We start from the raw sequence: 23,880 nt of genomic DNA on the forward strand, positions 1-23,880 counted from the left end.
AAAACGAAATGTCCAAAAAAATCCGGCTCGATCGCACCACGATATTACCATTTAAATAATCCACGCGCGCCGTAGAACGCGACATAGTCTTCTCACTGTGCGAGTGGCATAGAAAGCTACATGTATTTTTTTTCATTTATCAGTGACACTATTTACATCAAAACACCTACCTAGATCCTAGACCTACACTGATCATAGTGATCATATAGCGTCAGTCCTAGAAAAAAGTTAATAAATGTTTGCACCGCTGCAGAATTTCTTTATTTTTATTTAGAAGCTATAAACTCACTCATTATACGCATGAGTTGAAAGGGAAAATGTCAGAAACCCGTGGTGGTTATAGAACTCGGCACGTCCGGCTGCCCATCGAGTGAGCTACGCATACCATCTCCCTTTAACATCGAACCCGAAACCTCGCGCTTATCTAGTGAACCAATAAAACACAAGAGCTCCTCTTTTCTGATAAGGTATACATGACCAATTATGAAACTAAATATTATATTTTGCAAAATATTTATGTATTAATGTAACTATGATCTATATTAAAATAATAAAAAATAAAAAAACTAGTGGACCAACTTAAAAAACCTCACATTGTAGATCTCAAAATTTTGAAATTTTGAAATGTAGATCCTAGGAAATAAATTGTACAGCGCCCTTGAGGTGATTTTTCACAAAAACGGCGCTCTACAAATTATCCAATTATTATTATTATTATTTCAAGCAAATATCATTAAGGCGAAGCTTAATGCCAAATCACTATTTTGATATCAAAAAATATTCTTTAGATAAATTAAAGGTTTTCCTATCGCTTCGCTTGAGTAGAATACAAATAAAAATGATAAATTACTAAAAAATATAAATGAAAACTACTAAAAAAAATATTTTTTCAATAGAAATGTATGAAAACATAAAGGAAACAACTTTAAAAAAATACAGTATTATACCTAAGATTATCTGTAACAGTTTCACTTCATTAACTTTTTTGCTTTCTTATAAAATTATTTATAAAATAAATAAAAACCAGTTTTTTCTTGAAATGGAACGTTTCTAGACTCCGTTTGTCAAGCGACTGTAATGCCCATTACCTACGATATAAGGTATAAAAAGAATATAGACATTTTTGGCTTGTAGCTTCCTCTTAACGTAAGCGCGTCCATCCACACACTGCGGAGCTCAAGGGACTTTTCTACCTAATTTGTTTTGGCAACTAAGTCTAACGAATGATTTGTTGTTGAAATTTTGTGCGGTTTGTGGTTAAAAGAGCTCGCGTGGTTTTTTGGCAAACGAGAATATAAAAAGCTTATGAATGTTAAAAGTTTTTGTGGCCAATGCACAAAGAGAATTCGTAGCTTGGACCAAAAAAGGGTAATTTATGGAACCACATTGACCTCTGGGCATCCTTTTTAAAATCATTTAGACCAGTTGACATCATTTTAATTCTGATTGAAATTTAATGTTTTTGCATTTCATTACCAGGAATGCTTCTTTGTAATAAGCCAGCAGGACGGAGTTGTGTTGGGAAGTATACATTTAGGTGGTCGGTCAGTGGTCAGTGTTGATGCTAACACTGCATCATTAAGTCAAAAGGAACTGGAGGGAGACAGCAAGATACCGACAGGATTCTCCAGAGGTTGCAGTTCCGATTATTATGATTTGTGAACAGAGGCGGATTTGCAGTCTTGGCCGCCCTAGGCCCCAGAGCATGTAGCCGCCCCTTTCTCAGTACCCATCATATTGACCAGGAGTATCCAAACTTTTCAGTAAGTTCCTAGGGTCAAAACCGTTTTAATTTTCCTGCCATTATCATTCATGGTTCATGGGGTGAGATTTGTCCAGGTCTTGGCGGCGGATACGTCTGCCCACCTGCTGCGTGGTGGGCCGGATCGAGAGAGACTGGGTGAGGGAGGCCTTTTGACCTTTCCAGCCGGACTATCTTGACCCATCGCCTTGCACCGCAGTTGGAGGGATGTATTCATGTATGGATGTATTCGTTGGGGCGCGCTGTGTGCTGTGTGTGAACACGCTCTTGCATATCGCTATTTCGTACGTAGAATATTTAGGTACTTAGGAAGTAATTTCTTGTTATCATCTGTGACTTTTTTGTCACGATTGGCCGCCCCTAATATCTGGCCGCCCTAGGCCCGGGCCTACATAGGCCTAAGGGCAAATCCGCCTCTGTTTGTGAAGACCACAGAGGTGTTGTAACAATACCGCAAATGATTAGTTTTCATTTTTACCTACATACTAATAGCATTAAATTTTGGTGTTTTATATTTACGACTTGTGTTGGTTTTTTTACTAAGACCTCTTCAGTCATTTTGTTAAAAAGTCTGGAACATATATCTACAGTTTTAATTTAATTCATATGCAAAAATAATATTACCTCACACATGCCGCACGAGGAAGTAACAATAACATTGACTTTGGGAAGTAATGAGGTAATAGAATTTGTTATTTTACAGCAAAAACTGGATCTCGCTGGGTCAAATCAAGTACGACCTTGTAAATTATCTATAAAAAGAGAATAACTAGCTCGCTCTAGGTTAAATCAAGTTCTATGGGGACCTTGAAAAATTTCCACAGAAAAATGTAAAAAAAAAGAAAAACTGGCTCTCGCTAGGCCAAACGAGATCTGTGGATAAGGCCTTGAAATTTTAAAAGATGATAATGTTGACTTTTGCAATTCAAATTGTTAAAATTAATTTGGTGTAGGTTACCAATTGTGATACATTTTTGTAATAATCGACTTTCTAATTTATTTTGGTATTCATTACTTTAATGATATGCTTATTAAAAAATATTTAATGTGTCCAGGTACATTGTAATATATACGGTATCACGATAGCGGTACAGAATCTACATTCCTACTTGGTTAGTTCTACTTAACCCTTCCGGACTCTTACTTTCAAACATATTTGAAAATACAGAGATTTAAGAGTTTTTTCCTCCCTATATTTATATTTTAGCGGTTTTCATTATTCAATTCGCCCTGAGACAAACGGCGCCTGTTGCAAGTACAATAGGCCTATGTAGGAGATCAATTGCCGGTATCCAGGCCCGGCCCTGAGCCAAACGGCGCCTGTTGCAAGTACAATAGGTCTATGTAGGAGATCAATTGCCGGTATCCAGGCCCGGCCCTGAGCCAAACGGCGCCTGTTGCAAGTACAATAGGCCTATGTAGGAGATCAATTGCCGGTATCCAGGCCCGGCCCTGAGCCAAACGGCGCCTGTTGCAAGTACAATAGGCCTATGTAGGAGATCAATTGCCGGTATCCAGGCCCGGCCCTGAGCCAAACGGCGCCTGGTGCAAGTACAATAGGCCTATGTAGGAGATCAATTGCCGGTATCCAGGCCCGGCCCTGAGCCAAACGGCGCCTGTTGCAATTACAATAGGCCTATGTAGGAGATCAATTGCCGGTATCCAGGCCTGGCCCTGAGCCAAACGGCGCCTGGTGCAAATACAATAGGCCTATGTAGGAGATCAATTGCCGGTATCCAGGCCCGGCCCTGAGCCAAACGGCGCATGGCGTAAGTACAATAGGCCTAGGTAGGAGATCAATTGCCGGTATGCATACCCAGCCCTGAGCCAAACGTCGCCTGGCGTAAGTACAATAGGCCTAGGTAGGAGATCAATTGCCGGTATGCATACCCAGCCCTGAGCCAAACGTCGCCTGGCGTAAGTACAATAGGCCTAGGTAGGAGATCAATTGCCGGTATGCATACCCGGCCCTGAGCCAAACGGGCGCCTGGCGTAAGTACAATAGGCCTAGGTAGGAGATCAATTGCCAGTATGCAGGACCAGCCCTGGCGCAAATACAATATGCCTAGATAGTTAGATAAGATCACTGTAATCCATAATATTTAGATGATTTGTATTTAGCGTGTAATGCCGTATTTATGAATAATAATCTCAAAGGGATGTGTTAGGTGAGGACTTATCAGCGTCTTGGCAATTTAATATTGACCATTTTTTTTGTTCAATCTTGACCAATTTGTTTTGTTCAATCTTAACCAATTTTTTTTGTTCAATCTTGACCAAATTTTTTTCCAGATTTTTCACAATGTTAGTTTTGAGGGTATTTTTACAATGCTTAATTTTGATTTAATATTTTTTAGTTTTTTAAAAGTCTAAAGTCTAAAGTAATGGTAAAGTTTTTTAAAAGTCTAAAGTCTAAAGTAATGGTAAAAAGTAATGGTGTTTGAAAGAGAAAGTACGAAAACAGTGTGCAATATAGTTGTGAATGAGGAATACTTGGAGCAGGTGGATGAATTTGTGTATTTAGGAAGCATGTTTACGAGAGATGGGAAGGCTGACAGAGATATTGAAAGAAGAGTAAATGCAGGTAACTCCATTAATGGAGGACTGAACGCAGTTGGCGCTAACAAAAAATTGTCCAAAGAAGCGAAGTTAGCAGTCCACAATGGAGTGCTGGTACCTACCCTGATGTATGGAAGTGAGGCATGGAACTGGCAAAGAAAGGATGAAAGTAGATTGAATGCTGTTGAAATGAGATCCCTGAGGCGTATGTGTGGTAAAACCATGTATGATCGTGTGAGGAATGTGGATATCCGCAAAGAGTGCAAGGCTGATGTAAGCGTAATGAGTAAGATCAAGAAAGGGACGCTTAGATGGTTTGGGCATGTAGAGCGAATGAGCGAAGAAAGGAGTGTAAGGAGAATATACGATGCAAATGTGAATGGTAGCAGAAGTCGGGGACGCCCGAGGAAGACATGGCACGACCAAGTGAATCAGATACTTGAGTCGGGCCATGTGAAGAGTCAGAACAATAGAAGAGTATGTATGAGACGATGTATGAATGTGAATGAGGCAAGGAGTGTGTGCCAAGACCGAGTTGTTTGGCGGTCCGTCCTCTCTGCCTACCCCTGCGGGGAAACGGCGTGATGGTTAGTTAGTTAGTTAGTTAGTAGTTTTTTAAAATGTTATATTTTTCGTAAACAGTTAACGATTTTTCTTTTTATGTGAAACACGCCCTCTGAGACCGAATCAAATGAAATTAGCAATAAATTATTGAAGAACAATCAACAAAAAAACAACAACAAAAAAACACATTTTTTTGTAAATAACTGTACCAATTGTTATCAAGCATCAAATATTATGTTCTTCCACTGCCAGTTTCAATTTGGGCGTGAAAGGGTTACGTTCTCGTAAAAGTAGATGAACGTAGATAAATATTGTATTTTATTATTAGTACAAGTAAAATACTAACAAAATGCATAAAATAAATGACGTAATTCGTGCATTGATGAAACTTTGTCAATACATCCTTCTTTACAGTATAAATGAATAACTGCAGTCAGTTTACAAAGTAATGTCGAGTGAGGTATCGTTTATGTTTTCATTTGTGCTGAATCGAAAGCGAGCACTCCCATGTCGATAGTATCAACATTTCGTGAGATAGGACTAGTTTTAGTAGAAAAAAATTAAAATAACTTTATTTGACGGACGGATATTCATTTATGCCAAGAAGAATTCACGATTCTTTCAGTTATTAAACCCTGTTTTATCTGTACTATGGGTATATACAATACCGGTATGGAGTTATTCTAAGTTTCAGCAGCAAAAAGTCATAAAAAAAACTAAGTGAAATAGGTTAAGTAGGTCACTTTTTAAAGAATTGTCAGTGTGTTGGTTATCGTGGAACCGTTGTTTTATTCAGTGATCTGTTTTGTAATGGAAACCTTTTTACTACCTACACGGAGGAAACTTACTGAGATGAAATTTTATTGAAAATCTGGTCAAATTATTAATTTTCCTGTTAAAAATGGGACTGGAGACCTATAGCGAATGATTTGACAAATTTCATAACAAACTATCAGTAAAGCTTTTGAGGTAATTTTGCACAAAATCTGCGCTGTACAAATTGTCCAAATATTATTTTTATTATTTATTATTAAAGCATGAACGTGTTATAAGGAAGTCAGAAAACGTGTTCCTCAAAATAATATATCATATTTATTCGGACAAGATCACCTGCGTGAACACGTGTTCAGATATATTCTGAATGACTAATATTTTCTTCTCCCCCTAGACTGCCACCACCCCGCCCTAAGCATAACCATCACTACTAATAACTCACCAGATGACACAACTGTTCTTCCTAACCTAACTTATAATTTCTCCAAAGCTGACTATTCTAACATGAATCAATATCTTGCAAATGAAGACTGGTCATTTCTTCACCATAATAATACTATTGACTATAATCTTGAATTATTTTACAAAATTATTAATAAGGCCATTGAAAGCTTTGTACCACTTTCACACTTCAAGGAAGCGAAGTTCCCAAAATGGTTCAGTGGCGAGATAATTAACCTAGTTATCTGTAAAAAAATTGCACACAAAAACTTTAAAGAATCGAACTCTCTTAACGACTACAAGATATTTCACAATTATAGAACTCAATGTAAAAAACTATCAAGAAATTCATATTTCAATTATATAAATGGAATCGAAAACTCTATACCTTCTAATATACAAAACTTTTTCACTCACGTTAACTCTCTTAGAAAAAACAAACAAGGTTTACCCCTTTCAATGCACTTCAAAGAAAAGAGTAGTACTGACATGAATGTAAAAGTTAACTATTTTGCTGATTATTTTAAAAGCGTCTATGACGAAGATATCCCAGACAATTATATACCACCTTCGTCGCTTAACGAGAGTATACATATCCCTGCCATACACATCAATTTAAACGACGTTATAAGTAAAATCAAATCCCTAGACAAAAACAAAAAGGCTGGACCTGATAATGTACATCCCAATATCCTGATAAATTGCATTACTTCACTGGCTGAGTCGATTTTTCTATTGTTTAATCAATCCCTTGACACAGGGTGCTTCCCTGATATTTGGAAACGTTGTTATCTAACTCCTATATTTAAAAAGGGTAATAAAAGTGATGTTACTAACTATAGACCAATATGTAAGCTATCCGTAATTCCTAAACTTTTTGAAAAACTATTACTTGATAAAATTTCACCATGTATTAACCATCTCATTGTTCCGAATCAACACGGATTTTTGTCGGGTAGATCAACTCTGACAAATCTCTCGTTATATGAAAACTATATATCAAACGCATTAGCTAACAGAACTCAAGTAGATTCCATATATACGGACTTTATCAAGGCCTTTGACAAAGTATGCCATAAAATTCTCCTGATCAAACTACGTAAGCTCGGTATTGACGGAAAACTTTTAGAATGGTTTGCTAGCTATCTAACTGATAGAGTTTTACTTGTAAAAATCAATTTGTTCATTTCCAATCAATTTATAGCTACCAGTGGTGTACCACAGGGGTCTCATTTAGGCCCAATATTATTTTTACTGTTTATAAATGATATTGTGCATATATTTGATGAAAATATTAATGCATTACTTTTCGCAGATGATTTAAAAATATTTAAAATAATCAAAAGCGCTGAAGATTGTATCTGTCTACAAAATAATTTGAACGGGTTAATTAATTGGTGTTCTCTTAACAAACTTCATCTGAACATAAATAAGTGTTATTCAATAATATTTTACAGAATAAATCAACCAATTATTCATTCATATAAACTCAATAACTCAATCCTTACCTCTGTCGAAGAAATTAATGACATGGGGATAACTTTCGACTCTAAATTAAACTTTATATCGCATATAAATAATATTAATAATAAAGGAATGAAAATGCTAGGCTTCATTCTTCGAAATTCCAGAGGGTTCAAGAATATTTCAACACTAAAAATTTTGTATACATCCCTGGTTCGTAGTCAAGTCGAATATAACTCCTCGATCTGGTCCCCCCACTACAAATTACATTCAGAATCAATCGAAAAAATTCAACATAAATTCCTAAGACACATTAATTTTAAACTCGGTATTCCCATTGAAAATATAAACTATAATTACTTGATGAAAAATCTAAATTAATTAAAACTCTCAGATCGAAGAATTATATCCGACTTAATATTTATGTTCAAAATTGTAAATGGTAGTATAGACAGTCCTGATTTAATTAACCTTATTGAATTTCATATACCCACGAGAGCTACTCGTTCTAAAATTTTGTTTAAATGCAACAATATCAGGACTGAGTATTCCAAACACTCGCTTGTACCTAAGTTGCATGAAGTTAGTAATAGATACGCAGATGTGGCAGATCTATTTAACTGCACGCAAGGTAGGTACAAGAGGGCTATGCTATCAAATCTTTTCAATCAATATTAATTTAATCTAATTCTACCTTATTTGCACTATAGAAACTTATGTACTTGTATCTCTTATTTACTTACTTACTTACTCTCTAATGTCATTTCACAATCAAATGCCACATATATTTGTAATTCTTTTTTTTTAAATATTTCTACGTTTTTAACTGTGACATGTTATCATTGTTTATGGTATATTTATACCGTTGATATTAAATAAATAAATAAATAAATTTTATTGTGAAAGGATCATGCAGTCACATTTTTAACAGTATCTTGATGTTTCTCGGTTTCTCTCGAGATTAAACACTCTGAAGGTTTTCTTACTGAAAAATAAATTTGAAAATATGGACAACGTGGCCTCTTGTCTATATTTTTTTCAGGTAATCAAATATTGAATAACATTATCACTAAATTAATTATAATTCTGTAAGGATTAAGAGTAATCAATTATTTTTGCATTGTACGAGTGAGGCGACGATAAGTGATCCTATTTATAGTATAGCGCCGTCTCACTCATCCTCCTGTAACACACCTCCTGATAACAGAAGTTGATAACAGTTTCTTGTATATCGCGTGTAATGCACATTGATACAGTGCATTGTAATAATTATTCACGTTACCATCAACCGTCTCCATAGTGGCTTACAGACTAACTTATCAATACCAAATACCTGGTAACAAATACCTTTACATAATCGATTAGATTTAAAAGGATTATCTGTGTATCAATTTATACGACGAAGAGAGTCTGCGTCGGGCTACGTGGATTTGATTTTTATACAAATCTACAGTTCTATTCATAGATTAATGGAATTTTGACACACTCGACCTTCAAAAGAAAAGAAATGTCTGCACGAGATTTAGAAAAACCACCCCATCTCCTTTTCCCGTCCCTTAAGGCGAAGCTTAATGCTAAATCACTATTTTGATTAATCTTTACAGCGAATTGGTGTACATTATGATTACCAAAAATATGCATTAGATAAATTGAATGTTTTCCTATCGTTTCGCTTGAGTAGATTACAAATAAAATAATAAATTTACTCAATAAAAAATATAAATGTAAACTACTAAAAAAAAAAAAAATCAATAGAAGCGTATGAACGAGTAAAGGAAACCACATTTTTTTAAATACAGTAATATAGATAAGATTATCTGTGACAGATTCACTTGATTAACTTTTTTGCTTTCTTATAAAATTATTTACAAGATAAATAAAAACCAGTTTTGCACAAATCGCACATAAAACCTTCTAACCATCTCAGAGATATTTGTAAAAAACATTTCGTTGAGGTTTGTCACACAACACATTATTAAAGCTGGCGCCGGGTAAAAAGTTAAATAAAAAGGGGGTTCATACCTGTCAAAGCTCACTGCAACCTTGTATTTCCTGTCGGGCTCTGGTGGGTAGGCCCCCGGTGCCCCGGGGCCCGACACGACGCCACTAAGGTGAAAACCTGCCAAAAAAAAAACAATGTTAAAAATACACAAAAATCAAAAAGGTATATTATTAATGGATTAATTATTTTGTTATCAGTGATAATTTATCTGCCTGTATATTTTTTTATGTGCAGAGAGAGGAATAAAACAGTAACACGGCACTTTATATAAAGGACAAAGGACCACAGTAGATTATAAAAAAAACAGCTTTATTGTTAGTCTACGTATTGGTCAGAGTTACCTGTTGTAAAGGATTCGTGATTTACGTCAAAATTCCGATGTTTAGTGTCAAAAAGTACAGATTTTTGGTGATTCGTAGATGTGAATCACAATCATGTGACCCTTTTTAGGGACCCCAACATACTATGCACAATAGTACATACTAATATATTGGTAGAAGATAAAATATTGGTTGTAGATAATATATTTGTAATAGATTCGTGATTTACGTTAAAATTCCGATATTTAGTGTCAAAAAGTACAGATTTTTGGTAATTCGTAGACGTGAATCACAATCATGTGACCCTTTTTAGTGACCCCAACATACTATGCACAATAGTACATAATAATATATCGGTAGAAGATAATATATTGGTTGGAGAGAATATATTTGTAATAGATAATAATATTAGTAAGTAAAATTTGTAATTAATGTGCAGAATAGTAAATAAATTAATAAACTTCTTTAGTTAGGTACCTAATACCTACTACCTCTCTTTGTGATAATAATGTGAGTCCTTATTTCTGACCTTGAACATTGTCCAGACATTGAAATAGGACAAAAGATTTACTTAAAATGACCTGAGTATAACTTGATAACTCGTGAGGTCATCCTGCAGACAGAGCAATATATGTCTAGGTAGGTAGATGTGTCTAGCGTGCAGTGACGTCATAATTTTTCATAAAACGTTGCGTACACAATAATGTTATACTTTCGAGACTCGGTTTGAAAGGGAGATCGAAAAATGCCCATATTGCATTTAATGATAATCTGTGAATACCTATAATGGTACGCCTTTCAGGACAAAAATTCCGCTTCGTTTTTCGCCGTTTGCAGTTGCTTCGTTCCTTTCACATAATTCGCCGCTCAGCTCGCGGAAATTTTGTCCTGTTTGTACGTAGCATAACATATTAAATAACAAAACAAAATATGTTTTTAATTTTCGGAGCACAACTTGCGATTTTTGTCTATAGAGCAGAGGCTCCCAAACTTTTTTGCCCCGTAGACCATTTGCCAAATTTTTTTTTTCGTAGACCCCTGCCTGCCGAATATTGAATTTTCCTAAAACTATTTACTTGATAATCGTTTATTTTTTCGTAAAAAGATTCCCTTCCCTTGCCTGTCCATCAACCGGGTGGCGGTATAGTTCCTCTGTATTTGCATTGTGCAGACAGGGGCGCCCTTATGAAGTATTACACCAAATGAAAATGAAGCAGGATAAGCAACGGCAATTTCTTTATGTAGCTAGCTCTACAGAACTGCTCCTTAAGATCTTTGTCAGTTCTTATTCCGGTCATTTCTTCTTGTCACATGATTTCCGATTCTTCGACGTTCCATTTCTATAGTCAAAATGTCCTCAAAATTAGTGTGAAGTGAAGTCTGTGTGAAGTACATTTAAATGTTGATAAACGTTATCCTGGACGTTTTTTAAAAAAAACAATTTGGGGATGTAGGAAAAATCGCGGCTTCCGATGTGCAATGTTTTGCTTCAACATATTAATTCCGACGAGAAAAGGAACTTAGTATATCTCTGTTTATATATCTAATAATCAACTTTACGAAATATAAAAATATCAAATAAGTAATTTCTCAGTCTATTATTAGTATTACGTAAACTGTATTATTTGTGTTAGGTGTATTGTGTCCTTTACGGAACTCCTAAATGTTGACTTGAGATAATAGGGGTCGGCTCGTATGTACCCCCATTTGAATCTTGTGGACCCCTAATTTTTTTCTCGCTGACATGTACCCCCAGCAAGCCGATATCGACCCCTGGGGGTCGATATAGACCACTTTGGGAACCTCTGCTATAGAGGGTATTTAATATAGTTACCGTTTCGGCTCTACAAATGTATAGATAGATGATCTTCAAAAACTAACACATTTTTTTTTAGGAAAAAACGCAGTTTTTAAGAGAAATATGTCGTAAATCGAAATTCGGAATGCGAAAGCCAAATATATATATAATATCAATAAAATAGCTGTTACAAGTAATTTTTTACTTGTGGCAAGTTATTTACTTATTAAGGCGATGCTTAATGCTCTTACACTGGACTGACATTCTTTAGCGAGTCATTATCATTAATTTATTTTCAAATTCAAAGTAATTGCACTTGAAAGTTCAGCAATCTATGGCAGACGTGATAAATATGACAATAAAATAATGTTATATAAAATATGATTACATTATATGCGTCAGTTTCGGCGCTAGGAGCTTTTGGAACAGAGCCCCGCTTCGTGAGAGGCATTCTTAATACTTTTATCAGAAGATACGTGTGTGGAATACTTAGTAGGAAGTGGGAAGGTAATTAATACAATTACATAAACAACGCTTGTGCCTGAACCTGTGTTCAGAATAAGCAATAATTGCATACAGAAAATACAAATCATTTCTGTGGATAAAATTTGACATTTTGTAATAATTACTAATTAAGTTAATTTGATAATGTAGAACCGTGGTAGGAAGTTTAAGGAGAGTCTAAATTCATCCATTAAAAAGCTCTAAAAATTAATTCAAGAGCTAAGTATTGTATTTTGAATTTAAATGAACAAAGATTTTTCCTAGCTCTGTGGCGAAAAATTCAGCCGTACAATTAATTCTAAATCTATTAGATTGGTACGAATTAGGTTCAGAGTTGTTCTGGACTGCAGCCTGCAGATTGAAGATTACCCTGATGTTTTTTATTCAAAATCATCAACCACGCTGTTGATAATGACCATTTTTTAGAAAAAAAATAATTTCCACTGTCCAGTACGAAACACATGATCAAACAAACAATCATACAACATTAATTTTTCTGAAGTTTACAACACGTGTACAAAATACAATAATATATATTTACGTGTACAAAATACAATAATATCTTTTCAGACGCTGATATTTTCCATTTGTCCTGAGGTCAATTTACTAAATGTGAATTAGAAAAAAGTAAATCAAAACAAAACCCCTGCTGTATGGAGTTCTTTAAGTTATATTTCTCATTTTCATTATGATCTTTTCTTTAAGAGGAAGCTACAAGCCAAAAATGTGTATGTTCTTGGTATACCTTATCTCATAGGTAATAGGCATTAAAATCGCTTGACAAACGGATTCTGGAAACGTTCGATTTCAAGCAAAAAACTGATTTTGATTTATTTTGTAAATAATTTTATAAGAAAGCAAAAAAGTTAATTGAAACTGTCACAGATAATCTTAGCTATAATACTGTATTTTTTAAAGTTGTTTCTTTTATGCGTTCATACATTTCTATTAAAAAAATATATTTTTTAGTAGTTTGCATTTATATTTTTTATTGAGTAATTTATTTATTTATTTGTATTCTACTCAACCGAAGCGATAGGAAAACCTTAAATTTAATTAAAGCATATTTTTTGGTTTTCATAATGTACACCAATTCGTTATAAAGCTTAATCAAAATTGTGATTTGGCATTAAGCTTCGCCTTAATTTAATTTACATTATCTATGTTCTTTTAATCTGTTTTTTTTAATCAATTCCACCTTATGTTTTCTTTAAACATTTATTTTTTAAATACGATATGAATCTTATGCGAAAACTTCACTGGTTTATGCAACCATGTAATGTATGTGTTATTTTTATAAAATACGCGTAACTGTTTGTTTGACGAATAAACTAAAATAAAACATGATAGCCAACCTCCTATAGGAGAGGGAACCAGAAGAACATGGTTGATAGGACATCAATTTAAGGATAATAACTATCCTCCTGTAAAAGAGGGCACAAGAAGAAGAACATGGATGATAGGAAATCATTTAAAAGAAATGTCTGGTCGTGCATGTCTACAGAATCTTGTTAAAATCACTGCAAACGCACGTTTTAGAGTTTTTACGTGTCAATTCAATCTCTGTCAATCTGTAAGGAGCTTAAAATGATTCAATATTGCGATTTAGAATATTATTTTAGATTGGATATTGTCAAAAACTTGGCCTTTCCATTGCCGTTATATATTTTTGTTATCACCCTACGTGTCTTTTACGAAACAACTAACCCCAGATGTTTTTTTTATTAGATAAGTACACAAGTTGATGTCCGCAGCAGAAACTAAAGTATTTTGCTAATACAACGGGAATACGAACACCGTGCACATATTATTATAAGTAACAGAATGATCCATATCACATATTATTTAGGTAAATAACAATATAAAAGGTATTACATGAGAGCCTCTTTGTGGGTACGTGGCATCTGTTCCCACTTAGAGGCATTTCCCTGCACACTAAAGAAGTTTATCAAAAAGTCAACATTTCATATCGTTGTGAGCCATTTGGAAACAAAGATAAACGGGTTTTCACAACAAAATGCCAGCTTGTGTTACAAAACATTTTTAGAATAAAAAAATGTGGAAAATTGATACTTTGGAAAAAAAAGAACTTATTTTTCTCAAGTTATAAAAGTACTCTTGAAGCAAATTGTCTATTGTAAATCACAGTCAAAAGAAGTTCCACAATGGAGTGCTGTTACCAACCCTGATGTATCCATCCATGTCTCCATCTCCGAGTCACCTGTTTCTGAACTTCATTTTATTTAACTTAATTTCAATTTCTATTTGTAATATTTATATTCTTTTGTAATATCTGCATTAACTGTAAAGCGCCCCTGAGGTGATATCTCACAAAAGCGGCGCTATAAAAATCATCCAATAAATAAAATGGCAGAGAAGCTTGGAACTGGCAGAGGAAGGATGAAAGTAGACTGAAGAATGCTGTAGAAATGTGTGATATAATCATGCATGACCGCGTGAAATGTGGATATTCGCAAAGAATACAAGTAATGAGTAAGATAGAGAAAGGTACGCTTAGATGGTTTTGGCATCAGGAAAATATATTACGCTCGTGTGATGGTAGAAGTCGGGGACGCCCGAGGAAGACATGGCACGGTAAAATAAATCGAAAATACTTGAGTCGGGCCAAGTCAAGAGCCAGAATAACAGAAGGATATATGTCAAGAAGTGTGTGCCAAGACCGATTTGTTTGGCGGTCAATCCTCTATGCTTACCCCTGCGTTTTTACATTAACCACACACAGGAGGCTCTGAGGAAAAGAATTTCCGTCCCATCTTTGAGGATGCTGTGTAGAGTTTTTTTAGGGAAATGAAGGAGAGTTAGTTTTGGGAAGGAAAAGCGTATGCGCGGTGGGTAGGAATCTAGGGATCAGTGTTTTCAGGAGTGACGGACGTATGATCTGTATTTCCCGCTGCAGCGGGAAAGGCGATGGGTCAAGAGAGATCAGTTGGAGAGGTCAAAGGGTATCCCCAAATCAACCTCACCCGATCCGGCACGCCAAGTACCTGGTGGGTAGGGGCATCCTGAACACACCTCACCCGATGAACCCGGGCACCCCTGCTCAGGCACCGGACGTAGCGAACTACTTGCGGTGACCTATGGCCAGTGTTGCCAACTCAACTACTTCAAAATATGCTAGAGTGATGGGAAAAATATGCTAAATTCCTTTAAAAAATGCCAAAAAAAAGCCAACATAAATTTACATTAGTATTTGTTGAGAAATAGAGTGATGGGAAAAATATGCCAGAAAAATGCTAAATTACTTTAAAAAATGCCAAAAAAAGCTAACATAAATTTAACTTAGAAATAAAATCAGTGAAATAAAATATCAATATCTTCATCTTCTTCTTCTTCATTAACAGCAGCTGATGTGGAAGGCTGAGAGACGGAGTCGTAACTTTCTTTGGTCCCAATGCAGCGTAGTACTTCGTCAGGAACAGTGTAAGAATAACACTTCCCTGCTCTCTTTAGGCCAAATCTCACGTACAAAATGGCATTCAGGGTTCTCACCGCCAAACGATTTCGGAGTTTTGTTTTGACCAGACTCATTTGGCTAAATACACGTTCAATGTCCGCATTTGAATGCGGCAATGTTAAAATAGACATTGCAAACTTACATAAATCACCGAAGGGGTTGTTATTAGCTGCATCTTTATATTGCATGACTTCATTCCAAAACTCTACAGTGGAAGTCAAGGATTCCCATTTAATGTGAACTATGTTTCTCCATTGAGACACCAGTTTTTCAATCGATATCATTTTTGTTAGTTAAAAAATTGGTTTTTATTATTTTCATGTTTCTGTAAAAATAAGCCAAATAAATATGCTATATGCTAAAAGCATAATAGTTATGCTAAACATGGAGTAATTATGCCAAATTTAGCATATACTATGCTAACTTGGCAACACTGTCTATGGCACAGATGTTGGTTATCCAATGACTTAAAAGTAGTTGGTTGGTTCGTTAGTTCCTCCTCTGGCGGTCTGTAAAGATAACTATGTCAACACTGTACTTGGCAGAATCGAACCCGTTGTAAGTCTCGCCATTAATTAACCCAAATAATAGTTGTGAATTATTCGCCTATTTCATTATGTAAAACAAAATCAAATGTTCTTTTACAGTTAAAAATTATAAACCGTTCTTAGATTTTTTTCCCCCGAAGCGCTATTCGTCTGCTGAAGTGATTTATTTTCTTCTTATTAAAGAAACTAAACAAATTACCTAGGAAAATGTACTCTGATAAATTAGAGCGATAAGGCGGCGGCTGGCAATTAATGGACTATTAAAGAGAAACATTATTTCGTGTAAAACCTGTGCCGAACAGATAAAAAATATTACCGTTTTTAATTGCTTCCTGAAATATTGGCATCATATTCGTAACGTATGCGGTGCGATGTCGTTTTAATGTGTTTCATGCGCAAACAAAAACATATATGTATTAGTAATAAATAAAATACATAAATACCAACTATGATTAGTTAGTAACCTATGATAGATGTGACGAACATATATTATTTATTGTTACGTAAAACAGTTATAAGTAACAGTTATCAAGGTAATGATATTAATGTTATCGTTAGCTATCGGAAGGTTGAAGGAACTGAAGCGCAAATCAGATAAGGTAGTACGTTCTGAGCGCTTTTAAGGCGATGCACTACGTCGTGTAATATTTTAAATTGAGCCGCTATCAATAACAACCCTTATGTAGATAGCGATAAGGTTTAAATTCCCGCTTAGCACCATCCGCCTGTTTTGATTTATGCAAGTAAAAAACATGGCCAAAAAGTACCTTTTATTTTATTTTGTGGATGTTCAGGCATAATTTTTTAATTTTTTTCAATCATTTTATAAATAACTTAATTTGCCACATTATACAATAAAATCATAACCGAAAATGGGTTCGTAAGTAGGAGATTTTGAACTTTAAAGCAGTTTTCATAAGCCTTTGCATTATTTTTTTCTGGACTTATAAAAATACTTATCTAAAAAATACTCGATTATTTCAAAGGCCAAGATGTATTCTACTTGCAGTATTTAATTAAAGCATCTGAAACATTTCTAGGCGACCAAATTTCAAACCAAAAACACATGATTTTGCATTACTACGTATTGCATCGCCTTAAATTTTATTAGTTTCAACTGCTGCCAATCGTCCGGTGCCAGTAACACTATGACATTCCCCATTTCGGTATTTTAAAAGGGTTAAAGGGAGTGGGAGAGAGAATGAGATGGGGTTGGTTGGGAAGTACCTCCCTAACTATTGAGATCTGGTCACTACTAACACGATTTAAGTAATTTCTAGTAATATTTCGATTCGATGATGATCTTTCACCTGGGTGATCTTTACACTGTGAATAAATCTTTCGCCTTTTACTATAAACCAGAAATAACTTCCTTGCTAACGTAAACTATCCTAACTAATCTTATCTAGTTTGATGTCATCACTAATCATCATCATTGCTATCAAATAATGGCAGTTTTCCTTTACAAAATTACATCAATTTTCGTTATTTTTAATGATAAACTAATGTTTATGACAGGTTTTATGCATGGCATAAAGGATAACAAATAATTATAAGCACTAATTAGTCGCCTGTCATATCAATACAAATTGAAAATATCTGTTTACAGGTGAAAAAATATAATAAGTAGTATTGTTGATTGAGGTACTAGTACATATTGAAGTATTTGGCGGGTTGGAACTAAGCCGACATAGCTCAGTGGTTCAGAGCACCTGACCGGACATAAGAAGGTAGCTGTTCAATTCCCGTTGGCGGCATTTATTTTTACTCGGGAGATATTTTCAATTTCTTTTTGATTTTACAGGCGACTAATTATTGCTTATAATTATAATCAATTTTCGTGTTGTCCTTCCTTACCTTCAAAACTGTGGGATTGTGTTTCTCCGTTGCAAAAACATGACAACTCGCCGCGACGGTCACAGCTAGACAAGCTAGGCAGAAAGTGCTCTGTAGGTACACAAGTGCTGTCATTTATAACTCACAGCACCTTTTCGTTTCCGACAAATTACTATTTGTATTCAAGCGGCATTTTTGCTTGGTTGCTTGCCATGGAAAATATTGACTTTGAGATAAGGTTGTCGGTTGCCAGACTTGTGTAGGATCTGTCAAGACCTATTTAGTAAGTTGGGTACGAAATGTTCTACTGTGGTCCTGCCGCTGAGAACTCTGTCGTAAACATTATTTTTAACATGATATCACCAATATAATGCAATAGAACCATATCTTCATTTCTCATATGTATATTAAACAGTGTCCGAAGATTATTTTAAATACATATTTGACAAAAATCAACCGCATTAAACATGTTTATTAAAGACGTTTTTTGGTTCTGTAATCAGAAGAAAATAATTTTTATTTTTTTATAAAAATAGTTTTACATTAAATATATATTACAATTTTTATATTTGCAAAGAAACAAATTTAACAATAAAGGCGGTGACAGATTACGCTATACGCATCAATGCGTTTTATATAACTACATATCGCTCTCCATACAATCCCATACAGCCTGTCGCACCTCACAGATGTCTTATAAGCGTGGGCGTGGCGACGATGATGCGCCTTGATCTGCTAGCCAGGCTATATTTGAAAAGTATATATTTATTTATTTATTTAACTCCCGTAGGGCGTTAACACACATAATACAGATAAAATAATGCAGAAATTTAATACCTAAGTATTAGACGTTACATATTATATATTTTAAAAATATCAATTTAAGGAGCCCCGTAATCACGCGGCTGTTATATCTGTCAATGTCTTCCTCCTTCTTCTGGCGCTTGCAAAATTAGATTGTTAATGTTAATTTTAGTTATAAGTTTCTACACATGTAAATATATATTTTATTAAGATAGTAGTTATAGGCCTTAGTTGTACGTCTCAGACATACGTCACTAATTTAAAGTCAGTAGTTATAGTATTAACTATTTAAGAAATATATTTATACAGCGCCCTTGAGGTGATTTCTCACGAAAAAGGCGCTATATAAATTAGCCAAATAGTATTATTATCCCATACAAAGAAATGATATTCCACGGCAGTTCCCCAGTTGATCTGACCTCCTCTCCTGAAGAAGATTATAGCGTAGTGTGACACCTCAACTTATAACGTATAAACCACGCACAAATTATGCGTTATGCGTATAGCGTAATGTGTCTTAGGGTTAACGGTGAAATTAGATAAATAGCGGAATTGGTCTTTCTACACAACAAAGTTGGTGAATTCACGTATTTCTACACTAGAATAAATTATATTAAATAAATTAAACGAAAATACTTGGTTTTAAGTCACTTTATTGATATATTTTCACTGTCTACCGGTTTTTGTACCTTCGTATCATCAGGACTGTTATAAAAATAGTATTATTTTTAGCACTGTTTATGATGGTACGGAGGTAGCGAAACCGGTAGACAGTGAAAATGTATAAATAAAGTGACTTAAAACCAAGTATTTTCGTTTAATTTATTTAAAATGTCAACTCACAATGTGTTTTGAAAAATTAGAATTATATTCTTCACCACATCTTAAACAATTAGCATTTTTATCAAACTCGAAGAGTTATTTCGATTTATTTTTTTTGTATTAGTAATATTTTTCTTCTTCTCTATTATAGCTATATAAGTACTCGAGTAATTGTATCGGTATACGGACGATAAAGATTATCGAACTATTGGAATTACAAAGAATATTTAGGTAGTAGCAAAGATTAGAGTGCAAGGCTGATGTAAGCGTAATGAGTAAGATTAAGAAAGAGACGCTTAGATGGTTTGGGCATGTAGAGCTAATGAGCGAAGATAGGAGTGTAAGGAGATATATGATGCAAATGCGAATGGTAGCAGAAGTCGGGGACGCCCGAGGAAGACATGGCACGATCAAGTGAATCAGATACTAGAGTCGGGCCATGTCAAGAGTCAGAATAATAGAAGAGTATGTATGAGACGATGTATGAATGTGAATGAGGCAAGAAGTGTGTGCCAAGACCGAGTTGTTTGGCGGTCCGTCCTCTCTGCCTACCCCTTGAGGGGAAACGGCGTGATGGTTAGTTAGTTAGCAAAGATTATCGAACTATTACAGCTACTCTCATCAACAAAAGGGAGATTACTATTATTCATAAACAATCGATACGGAGATGTAAACATTGATCTAAGCACATATAAAAGCGACAAAGAAAATGATACCTTTGGAATTTACAAGTCCTTTCTATTACCAGAGACTAGACAAATCATCCAAATATTATTATTATTAGTTGACGTGTACCCAGCGTTGCTCGGTTTGGAGTTATTTTTTCATTCTAAGATAAACATCAACTCTTCTCTACTTTACATGAATTTAATATGGATGTATATAGTATAGGATTTTCAATAAGAGGTGTTATTTTGAATAGCCCGCTATTTCGGTAGATGTTACTTTTTAAGCTGTCATTTTTTGACATTTGACAAGTAGAAACTACGCCATTAATAAAAATGGAACGATACACGCTTTGATTGGGTCCTTGAAATGCGTGAAAATGATCCGGAATTCCATCGAAAAATCATCTTGAGTGATGAGGCCCATTTCAACCTAGGTGGCTTCGTCAACAAGCAAAATTGTCGCATCTGGGGCTCGGAAAACCCACGATTTATTGTTGAAAAGTTTCTCTATCCTCAACGTGTGACTGTTTGGTGTGGTTTATGGTGCGGCGGAGTCATTGGACCTTACTTTTTCGAAAATGAGGCTGGAGCAACAGTTGCGGTGAATGGATTGCGCTATCGAGAGATGATCAATGATTTTTTATGGCCGGAATTGGAAGGTATTGATCTGGACAACGTTTACTTTCAACAAGACGGCGCTACGTGCCACACAAGCAACGAAACCATTGATCTTTTACGGAAAAAAGATCAAAATAAAACCTCTTATTGGAAAACCCTGTATATAAACCTTCATGAAGAAATTCTCTAAATAATACTGAGAACCTTTTCAAAATCCGTATGGTACTTTAGAAGAACTCAGAGCACAAACAGACAGACGAAGATAGGGACTTTATTTTATACTATTTAGAGATTTTTAACTCAAAATCGCTATTTCCGCGCATATCGATAGGGAGAGGTAAACACTATGGATGAAGACATCGGGGTTCACACAAGATTTCAACACCCTTTTTTCAAAATGTGTTATCATTTAACTATTGAAAATGATAATATGGAACAAACAATATATCAGCTCGTCTTAGTTTTGCCAGTTGAATGGTTATTTCAAATTTGTTGGGGGAATTCCAGACATAAAAAAGATGTGCAAATTTCATGATGCAATAGGTGCTTTCATGATGGAGCAAGTGAAAAAAAAATGAAGACACTTCTCATATCCCCAATTGGTTTCCACTTTACTGTTTTACTAATGATGACTAAAGATAAATATTATGCATTACAAATTACAACGGAACTCTCGTCGACCGAAGCACGATACTAATTTGAAACGCCTAGAAAATGATATAAATTTCAGGAATAATAATTTCAGAAAGTACCTACCTATCATTTACAATTCAATGAAAAATGGCTAAAAATAATAATGTGTCGGAAAACCATAGATAATATACAAATTTACCAACATTCAATTTGCATAGAACCGTCGCTTAAATTCCAAGACGCACCTTTCGAGTGTAATTTAACAAAAATATATTATAACAATTTGCGTAGACGCTTTCTAAATGCAATATATTAAGTTTTTATTAGCAGTTGGAAATCGAGATAAGCAACATTAATTCATAAAACCAAACATAAAAATTGTTTGGATGCCCAAGAATATTTTATACATGATTTTGGAAAAGATTAGGTTAGGTTTAACAGATTGACACACTTATTTTTGGAGGTGGCCAAATGTGATTTATTTTTAAAATCCATAGAATTTTTTTTGTATCCACGAAGACGCCGAAACGTTCTTTCGGTGTCCAAAATAATGATTCAACGAATCATAATTGAGCTTTTCGTACATAGAACAATAAACAATTGTTTTATATTTGAAAATAAAGAAGTTCTACAATATAATTTGAATTGCGCCATCGAATATTTAGAGCATTTCAAATATTTCTCATTTTGAAAATGCATAGAAAATAGAAATTGGAACTTTTGAAAAGATCTGAAAGCATCAAAGCGCAGGAAATCGTCCGATGACATTATTTCTAAAGAATTTCCTGTGGAGTAAAAATGGCACACATTAAATTTGTTCTAAAGCGGCAATATAGTATATATTATTATTATCTTGTTCGACAATGCAGCAGAGAAAACTTTACCGAGAAAAAGTGCACAGCCATAATTCACAAGGTACAAAACGGACACCCAACCACAAAGAAATCCTTAAATACAAGGCAAAAAAGCTCAAAATGCCGTGACCAAAAACCCCCGCCGATCGTAAAAATGTGTTCAACAAAGGGCGTGTGTTCAAGGAACAAATTTGTACCGAAAAAGTGAACGTACAAAAGGTATCAAGAATCTAGTACAGTAAAAATCTATGTATGTCTTATGATTAGAGTCTTTTTGTATATTCTATCTGAGCTGTCACTTTTACTCGTAGCCATGTGGATGGACCGTAAGGCGAAATGTAAACGTTCCCATACACGCGCAATTCGAGTAAACATTGACACAAATACATTGAAGATTGTGAGGAATGTAAACTTACGCATACACGCAGTGCCTGACCTTACAATACGATCCATAATACACGCGGAGGTGTGTGGGTATAACTACGCGAGGTGTATACAAACTTCAGAATGAGAAAGTTGTCGAGAAACGGCGGTGCGCGAATTATTTTTTTAATGTCTAAATCAGCGATTTATCAAAGATGGCGGAAATGACGTTTCCTCCTAATTTTTAATTGCTAACAAATACTTTGTGCGCCATAATAAGTTTAGACTCCCTAAAGACTTTTATTTTTTGGCAGTGAAACCTAAGACTTTATAATTTGATGAAAATGTATTAAATTTGAACAATTAATAAAGACAATAAAATTGGTTTTCGACAGTAATAATAATAATATTGGGATGATTTATATAGCGCCGTTTTTGTGCAAAAACCACCTCAAGGGCGCTGCACAAATATATAATACACTTCTTCAATGATCTACTAACTATATGTGGAGATAATATACAGTACCATACTTACCTGGTAGGTCACTTAAGATTAAAACTTAATTAACATTAACTAATTGTTTGTTAATTGACATATCCCCAAAAATTACGAAGTTACGTGTTATTATGAAAATTGCTAAAATGTGTGCAATTGTGACAATTAATAATTCGAACGACAGTGCTGCAGTACTGCCGCGCATGTACTATCATGTAACAAGGCTTGTATCTTCTGTATTTTCCAAAAATTCAAAAAGTTCTGTCCTCATCAAGCTTTAATTTATAAGACACATTAAATTACACGAAATTTCGTTGTAGGAGACAATCTTACTGGGGATGAATATCGCACACCCTCAACTACACTGCCATAAATAAAAATACATCTAACAGAAGGAATGGATTCTTGTCCGTATTAAATTAAGGGCCCCCGCGCACTAGGCAGCCTGGTTCCGGCACCCAATCTAACATGTGATGGCTGATTGGATCCCGCGCACTAGAATTCCTTTTTGCGGTAGCCATTAGATCCATATAATTATATTATATAATAAACCATAGTTATTTTCCCATAGTATT

General features: G+C 34.8%; 1 protein-coding gene across 1 annotated transcript in view; it reads right to left on the reverse strand.

The window, feature by feature from the left end:
- LOC149418456 (zinc finger SWIM domain-containing protein 4-like) overlaps positions 1 to 23,880 on the reverse strand; it is a 169,275-nt gene that overhangs the window by 61,153 nt on the left and 84,242 nt on the right. Inside the window, exon 2 of the mRNA XM_089638764.1 lies at positions 9,587 to 9,683. Coding sequence (XP_089494890.1) covers positions 9,587 to 9,683 — 97 coding nt within the window. The remainder of the gene's footprint in view (positions 1 to 9,586; positions 9,684 to 23,880) is intronic.

This window comes from Hesperophylax consimilis, chromosome 13 (assembly GCF_061612785.1).
Source record: "Hesperophylax consimilis isolate HC1 chromosome 13, BYU_Hcon_1.0, whole genome shotgun sequence".
Taxonomy (NCBI): Eukaryota; Metazoa; Arthropoda; class Insecta; order Trichoptera; family Limnephilidae; genus Hesperophylax; species Hesperophylax consimilis.